Source organism: Pinus tabuliformis, chromosome 8 (assembly GCF_031772625.1).
Source record: "Pinus tabuliformis cultivar Carrire ecotype Pingquan chromosome 8, CPIR1, whole genome shotgun sequence".
NCBI lineage: Eukaryota > Viridiplantae > Streptophyta > Pinopsida > Pinales > Pinaceae > Pinus > Pinus tabuliformis.
This window is the reverse complement of record NC_142294.1, coordinates 1,722,782,141-1,722,791,401: the sequence shown is the minus strand read 5'-3', so window position 1 is coordinate 1,722,791,401 and position 9,261 is coordinate 1,722,782,141. Positions and strand designations below refer to the sequence as shown.

Below are 9,261 nucleotides of genomic sequence, written 5' to 3'. Positions count from 1 at the left end.
GTGCAACGAACTGCACCGCGCCATCTGATATGGAACTTATTGCATAGCCGCGCGACTTCTTCACTAGCTTAAAGTCACTCTTCATATGATCTGCTAACTTCTTTTCCTACAATTTTCCTGTGAAAACATTTGCAGGGTCTATTCCTTGATACGACAAGAGGGTTATCTAGTGAATCAACATATCTGTGATTGGGATGGGCCCTCCCAACCAAAGGCACTGATCATGAACCATCATCAATAATTTATGAACACAAACTGTGTTGATGGCACTGTGGATGAAATGCAACACCCACAACATGTTTAACAACCCCGCGCACCCAACTTCGGCCATCCATTTCATCGGCTCAAGCCACGTGACATCCACTTCTTCATAATATATCTTCTTCAGGTACTTTCTCGGTTATAGCTGTGGGAACTTCGCGTGATCCTCCAAGTCCCAATCTTTCATCTTTAAATACGATATTCAGGCCAACAGATTTCCCTCAAAAGGAACGTTCTTCGACAGCAATGGTGTGGAGACCATGAACTTCATTGAATCCATATATTTCATAACCTTGGCTATGGATTTCTGAGATGGGATATAAGGCGGTAGCCGCGTAAATGGCTCGAATTCATCTGCATCATTCTCCTCAACCCGTTTGGCTAGCTCTTCTTCATCTAGATCCAAGGGTTTCGTCGGTTGCTTGGATCTATCCATTATGCCCTTCTGTCTTATCTCTGTTGGATTCTTTCGCGAGGATTGTCGCACTGGTGGTTTCTAGGGCTTCTTCTGGTTCTTGTCACCTGCCGTGGAAGCATATGGCTTAGGTCTTGGCGACCTAGGTGCTATAGTAGGAAACCTTGTAAGTACAGGTTGGGCCAACTCAGGTTCAGGTTAGGTTGCAGTCATTCTCTCGATGAATCTCTCATGCTGCCAATCAGATAAATTCACAAAACTTGGCTGTGAAAGCTTCCCTTTATGTATTTCCCAAACCTCCTGAGACATAGAACACTTCTCTTGGCACAAACTAAGGCACAAAAGGTCAAGGCGAATTCTTAGGAAGCAAAGCGTTCAAGTGTGGAGCGGCATGCCCTATTTATAGCCCAATTTGAATTCAAATCTATTTGTTCCCTCCAAATCCCTATCATTAATGAGCTTTTGGCGGCATATTTCCAAAGACATGCTCCATAAATTCTCCCTCCTCACTCCTTTTAATGGAAAAATCACCATCCGATCAGCTACAGTGCTTCCAATGATCATTTTTTGGCTAGGCTGCGCGGGACCCATCAGTCTAGCATAGGTCCTTTGTTGCAACTTTCCTCTATGCCTTCCTTTGACTTGTTGCATGACCCATTCACTCCCAATCCTATCCTTCAGGTAGTGTAGTTTACAGTCCCACATTCCCTTGCAACTGCCTGGAGTACTAAGACTATCCTACCTTCATATAGTCATTGTGTAGGGGCAGGATCACCCTTGTACAAATTTATTTGGCTCCCATTGACATTTCTTGAAAACAGTTCCCCGTTCAACTTTGCGAGCTGAACTGCACCTCCATCCGTAATTTCCTTGACGATATAGGGCCCCAACAATGCATTTGGAACTTTCCTGGAAACTTCGTAAACTTACTGCTGTACAACAACACCAAATATTTATTCTTAAAGGTGCGCTACTTAATATGGTGATCATGCCATGCCTTTTCACGATCCTTTTGCACCTACTGATGAAAACCGGCCAAGAAACAATATTCTTCCAACTTAACTATCTATACGAGGCGTTCTTCCATGGTATCTTGATTGGCCATGTTTGTAATTGCAACAATCCACAAACTTGGCACGATATACTCCATCGACATCACAACTTCTTACCCATAAACTAGTCTAAACGGTGTTTGTCTAGTCAATTTTTTATAGGTAGTCCTATACGCCCATAGAACAGTTGGTATGGCACATCCCAATCATTTTGTTTGGCATTACAAATCTTCATTAGGGAATTATCCAGAATTTTTTTAAAGGTTTGCATTGTTCCCTTTGCTTGAGGATGATACAACATACTCTTTTGGTGATACATTTGGAATTCTTCCGGCAAGGCAAAAATTGTTTCATTCAAGAAATGCAAACCCTTATCGCTCATCAAAATTTTAGGGCAACAAAACCGAGACATAATGTATTCCAAAATGAACTTCGTGGCTATGGCCATGCTACAATCCTTCACGGGCTACGCCTCAGCCCATCTGGTCAAATATTCAGTTGCTGTAATGATTTATCTTGCTCCGATCTTCTTTCCTAGTGGCTGAATTGGTCCCACAAAATCTATCGCCCACTTATCAAACACTTGTAATGACACCCGCGAGTTCAAAGGAAATTCATCCCTTTGTGATGACCTCCCTATTCTCTGATATACATCGTATGCCCTGCAATACTCCTTGGAATTCTTGTGCATAGTTGGCCACCACAGTCCTACCCGTAGCATTTTCTACGCAGTTTCTCTTCCCTCATAATGTCCTCCTGCAACTTCTTCATGCGCTTTAGCGAGTATACTTAGTCGCTCATACTCTGAGACATACCTACGTAGTATTTTATCTGATCCCATTTTGTACAAGTGTCCTGCGATAATAGAAAACTCTACAACCCTGACCACCAACTCTTTCTTCTGCTGCATTGTATACCCTTCAGGAGCTATACTTGTGGATAAGAACTCGATTATGTCAGCAAAATGCTCGTCTGCCACGTGCACAACAAAGAGGTGCACATCAAGCAATCCTTCACCTAGATTCGTAGGGTCATCACCGTTCTTAATTTGCAAGAGGTGATCTGGTCCAACATTCAATCGCCCCCGCTTCACAATTACTTCAAAGTCATATTCTTGAAAAAAAAACAACCATCTTCGGCTGCGCTTCTGACCCAATATTCACCTGCTTGGTCTTAAGGGGTTTTGAGATATCAGGGACTTCCGCCTTAGGCCTTGCCACTTCGTGTTGTCCTTATGACTTAGGAATATTGATGTTCCTCGGATATTCATCACCTTACTATGTAGTCACATTGTAGCATTCCAGAGCATGGTGCAACTACGTACTCCAGTCTGGTTGTACCCACGTGACAGGTTCTTCCAGTATCCTGAATATTGTAGCTTTCAAGGGTGCTAGTGAATTTTTGTTTTCCACCCTCATTGCAAATTGGAATGGTGTGTTGTTGATTAGAGGAGGTAGCTGGAGTAAGTACCTCATCCCTGTGTAATAGTAGTGAATTTGTGTTTTCTGTGGATCAATATATTTGAGGTCTAAATCGCTTAACTCAGCAATTCCAAATCGATGGGTTGAGTTCATAAATCCATAGATTATCCTATCACGATGAATAATCAGATGCTAGAGGCATACTTGAATGGGAGAAATAAGCTTGATGGGTACACTTATTCTAATTGGGAATTCAAGTTACAGACTTTGCTTGAGGGGAAAAGTGCATGGGTGATTGAAAATGGAGATGAATTGAACCTGATTGCAACAGGAGCTGAAAGAATTGTAGCAATTAAGGATTGGGAGAAGAGGGAGAACAAAGCGAAAGTGATGTTGAAATTGTTAGTTAAAGACTGCATTATCGCTCACATCAGAGAGTGTAAATCAACAAATGAGATCTGGACAACTCTCAAGGAGTTGTATGAGATAAAAAATACAAATCACCTATTGTTCCTCAAGAGCGAGATTCTCTCCATTAAAATGGAGGAGAATGAATCAGTATCTACATTCATCTCTCCGATCAAGGAGTTGAGAATTAAGTTTGCCGATATAGGGGAGACATTATCAAACACTGATCTCGTCATGGTTACCTTGAATGGTATGACTGACGATTATCAGATATTTATTACAAGCCTGAACACAAGGGAGAAAGCCCCCAATTTCGAAGAATTGACAGGGATCTTGATAGAAGAGAAAGAGAGGCAAATGACTCTGAAACCCCAAAATTCAGATCTAGCATTAACGGTGAAGAAAAATCCTTTCAGAGGGAAAGAAAGCGCAAGCTAGAAAGGCAGAGGTACACCACAAAGAAATCCACCTCAAGGTATGTGTTCGACTAGAAATGATTCAGGGATCAAATGTTTTTACTATGGCAAATTTGGTCACATTGCTAGGAATTTCCATAAGAAGAAGCTTGATGAAGATCGACATAGACATAAGAAGCATGCAGGGCACATGTCTACTACATTATCGTAAGTATTACAATACTCAATATAAATTTCTTTTGACTGAACCTTCTCTCTAACAAAGTGAAACTAGGTATCAATATGCTTTTTGCTTTTTAGAAACACGGGATTGTTTGCAAGTTTGATTAAGCTTTAGTTGTCATATGATAATTGTTGCATCTTTTTGTTCTTCTCCGACATCATGGAGAAGTCTCTTCAACGAAACTGCCTCACACATTGTTGCACACATGCAATGACCCTGAACCCAATGTTGAATGCATATTGTGTTATATATCTTTCTGTCATCACCAAGGTAGATATTAGCAGCACTGCTAGTTTCTTTAAAATTTTCAAACCATTGTCTGTTACCTGTCATGTGAGTGGAAGCTCCCGAGTCCACGGACCAAGTTTCTGAATATATTTTGGTTTCTTCCATTTCTTAACAAATGTATCCTCAAATATTCCTAGTGCTATCGTCTCCAGCGCCATCTTCCTTTGTGAATTTTCAATTTAGATGGTGCATAATATGTTTTCTCACTTGATTTTGAATTTAAAATTACTTTCTAAATATTCAATTTAAATGGAAGAAGAATTGTGTGTAATATGTGTGCGCACTTGATTTTGATTATAAAGTTATTATCTAAATATTCACAATTTTGAGGTTATATTTTACAAATTCATTTACATATTTATCCAATAATTGAAATAATATTTTTTCTACATTCTTATATTTGTAAATAAATTCTTTGATCTCAAACTTTTGTTAGTTCTTTTAAATGATGTTTTTCCTCACATCTTATATTTATAAATGTATTTTTCAATTTTCAACATTTGTTCTTTTCATTGATATATAATTACCATCACCTAAAATACATCCAAGTTTATATTATATTGGTATAAGTTAATCTTGTAATTATCTTCTATCCCTTGAACAAAACAAATTAAATTTTTTATTAGTTTAAATTTTTTTATCAATTTTCTAAACATTTAGATTAATTTAAAAGGAAAGAAAACCCCCAAAAAAAAATCAATTATTTACAAAGTCAAACCACTCCTAAAATTTTAGAAAATTCAAATTATTTGGCAGACTCTGATGTATTCTAATGATCATCCAATTTGGAGGTTTTTTTTTAATTGTCAAGTGGAAGAATATATAGATTCAATTAACCATTCCAAGATGAAAAGTTGAAAAAAATAGTAGTTTTGATTAACTAGAGTAAATCATGTACATTTTAAGTAAAATAATGTATTTCTAATTATTTAAAATGTTAAATTTAACAGTTAAATTTAACTAATTGGATAAATAAGTTAAACTTTCAATAGAAAATAATAATAAGTATATTTTGTAATTTTAAATATAACTCTTAGCTTGCTTTTATATATATATATATAACCATGTTTTTTTGGAGAAGTTTCAAAGTCTTAATAATGACAATATAAAATTTTGGACATGATAAAAAATCAAATATTCTTGTGAACATTAGTATAAGAGAAGATGTAATCTATGTATATCTTTATGATGCATGGGTACTACATTTTGTATTCATATTCTGAGCATAAATTAATCCTATTTAATTGTGGGAGTCATGTTTATCTTAAATCTCATAAAAAAGATAAAATTGGAGACCTTAAAGCCTTAATTGGAGGGCGATAATTTTATTAAAATACTATAAAAGTAATAAAAAGACTATACTATTTTTTTTTTTTCAATTGAAGAAAGCAACTCTTAGGCATACATAATCCTGTCCTAAATTGGACCTGAAAACCTAAAAAAAAACCCTATATACATTATAGATATCCATAAACATGACAATTTAGCATGACTCTCTCTATTATTTATTAGTGAAGATATTTAAAATTTTAAAATTTCCAATATCCACAAATAAAAAGAAATAAAATCACTCATCAATACCATTAAGCATACTTTTTTTTATTAAAAATATTAATTATTCACTTTATTTTTTAGAAAAAAATATATATATCTTATTAAAAATCTTTCATTAAATAACATTATGGACCAAATTACCATTAATTATCTAAATGTGAATGATACAATGAATTTAATGGGACATGGTAAAGAGATACACTATATTTTAAATTAGATAAAGGGTGATTAAAATAAAATTGGTTCTTAATTTATAAATATCTTTCACAATATTCTTTTTAATAAAATGAATTAATTTTTATTGTGATGAATTATTTAAAGTGAAAAAGGTGATTAAAATAAAATTGATTCTTACTTTTTAAATATCTTTCACACTATTTTTTTAATAAGATGAATTACTCTTTAGTGAACACTTAAATATTTAAAGTAAAGATAGTGATAAATGATTTAAAATGAATATATTTAAAATAAAGATATTGATAAATTTTATAATATTATTTATTATAAATAAATTTTGTAATATCATTCAAACCCTTGGATTCAGATTAAATTTGAATTTTGAAGTTTTTGTATTCGCAAGAAATATATATATTTTTTTCGAAAGAGAGATCTACAACTAAGATATTGCATACTTTTCATATGTGAACAGGTAATGACCGAAGTTCACGCGATTAGGATGCTTGGTTGTAATTATGATAGCTAGAGAACGACAGAGCTACAGTGCAAAAGTATTAGCATGCTTGGTAGTAATCATGATCGCCATAGTGCTCGGTTGAGAATGGCAAAGCCACACTGCAACAGACAGAGGGCTGATTCTAGTTTTTGTGGCGTTTCGAATTTACAGTTTGTTGCAACTGAAGATGGTTATTATTTAGAATGCATATTGGACAACGTTGTCACCAAATTTCAGATGGCTCCGTTGGCGTAATTGTCCATACTCTTGCCTGCCTTCGTGGATACCGATGGAGAACTTAAGAGTTTTAGAAGTGGACAGGGAAAGCTTCAAATCGCTGTGGGAGGAGGAAACCCTCGACGTCACCCTTGCTCGACACTACCTCCAGGTATTTCTCTTAACCATGGTACACGAATATAGTGGAATTGATCATCTCTCCCTAGACAAATTCTATCTCATGCTAAACTGATTTCTTCATCATGTTTTTCTCCTTTTAAATGACCATGGGTGGCATTGTGCGTTAACAAAAGGGTTCATGGCGGATTTGAGGGACAAAACCCTTTTGGCCGAAGATAAGTACCGAAAGACATTTTTGTTGAGGATTCTCCTCAACTTTTAGACTATGAAGGGCAACTCCTCAATGATTTTTCTCCCCTTTCCACACAAGCCAGGATGAATGTTGTTGTTGTTGTCATATATGGTGGTGGGAACACCAAAATAAGATATAGAAAATGTAATTCATGGGATCAATATTGTTCCTCTAATGAATTTTGAAGACTTGTTTGCCTCTGAGGTAACATCTCCTAGAGTAGTAGTTCTTGAACCTTCCATATTTTCTCATGAGTCCCTAGCTACAAGCTCATAAGAAATCACAGGAATATATGAAGATTCAAAATTAGATGTCGCCTTGTGTAAATACAAAGGCATTTTCGCACAGAATTAGATAGATGAAGCAGGTTGCAATAGAACCTCAGAGCCCTGGTAATTATTTGACGTAATCACCTTTCCAATCTTCCTCATATGGGTTGGAATCCCTTGGTAGAATGTCACCTCGTTGTGTAGATGTGGAACGTCATAATACATGTGGGTCTCCCTTATCGTCAACTATGGCTACAACAATAAATTTAAGACTTGTTGCTTTTGTTGAGAGGGTGATCCGTAAAATACCATGGATATTCCACTAAACAATTCGTACTAATAGATCTGATAATAAATTATCAAAATGCTATATTTTTACACTATTATAGTTTTATTAAAACTCTAGATCTGTAAATTTAACTGTAATTAGTGCATGCATTCGAATGTAAATTATGCAGAAAAATAGAGAACGACAAAAGAAGATCACACACACACATAAGACACAAAATATGCTCCGGGAAACCCTTTTGGGAGAAAACCGAGCTAGAAGGTGAGGTCGCTCCGCTCTCTTTCTCTATCTGGAAATATGGTTGTAGATACAAAGAAGAAATTCCTATGGCTTGTGGGCTACTAGAGTGCACAGATCCTTTGTTTGTGTTGTACCTCCTATCTCTCCTTGCTATCTTTTCTCAGCTATGGAATAGAATGTTCTCGAAAGAATGGAATGCATCTTCCTCCTAGTGGCCTAGTTATAGCACAACCTGATAGCCTACTAGTGGTTAAGTTTGACTACATCAACTCTTAAATATAGTTATAATATAGACTCTTCTAGATTATACATCACAAACTCGTGGCTAGCCCCTTTTCCATAAATAATGGGGGCTAACGCAGTATCCTCTCGAACTATAGGTGTGAAAACATGAAGGTCAACTTCTAAGTAACTTAACTTTTGCATACAGACTCTGATTGACGTGTTTCTTGCATCGTTGGAAATATCTCTGTGTGTAGAACAACATGAAAAGGTGCTACACTAAAGCGACAAAGTTTTACCCCCAAAAAACATCATTTGATGCCTCAAAATGATCCGAGAAGGTTTTAGACCTTGTTTTGCCAAACAAGGTCGTGCTGGTAAAAAAGGTCCCATGAGATTATTCCTCCACTTGTTCCAGTATGAAGGCATCAATATGGATAAAAAAACAATATAATGATTCAATCCGGATTAGAGGGAAAAATAGAGCCATAGTTCTCATGAATTGGGAGCTAATGTGAATCCCAGTTCATGGTCTCATTCGGGTTCTCCTACAAGTAAAGTTGACTGGGGAGTTCAAGGAGAAGAGTTGAGAAAATTAAGAAAGTTTGCCTCATTTGGTCCCCATAGTTATGAAGAAATATATTTATCTTGGGTTCAAACAATAGTAAAGGAAACTACACAAGAGGGTAAATATGGAGGGAATGTAGGTTCTTCTCGGGAAACGCCACACAAGGGGAAAATATAAAATTTTTACCATCTCGTTTTAAGTGTCTGGATTGAACATATGCAGCTTGATCAGATTGTAGCTTAATATTATGATTATTTATTTAGAGTGGTGGTAGGGTGAGACAGGCTCCTTTAAAATTCAATTTTTCATTTTTTACTATTTATTTTATAAAATTGGTCATTTTAGTTTAAGAAATAGTATGGTTTTCTACCTA

The 9,261-nt window shown here is 35.9% G+C and overlaps 1 protein-coding gene across 1 annotated transcript; it reads left to right on the top strand.

Moving 5' to 3' along the window:
- The first annotated feature begins 3,326 nt into the window (after positions 1–3,326).
- Positions 3,327–3,995, top strand: LOC149242956 (uncharacterized). The gene has a single exon (XM_089371079.1). The coding sequence runs from the start codon at positions 3,327–3,329 to the stop codon at positions 3,993–3,995; it is 669 nt and encodes a 222-aa protein (XP_089227205.1).
- The last annotated feature ends 5,266 nt before the right edge of the window (positions 3,996–9,261 follow it).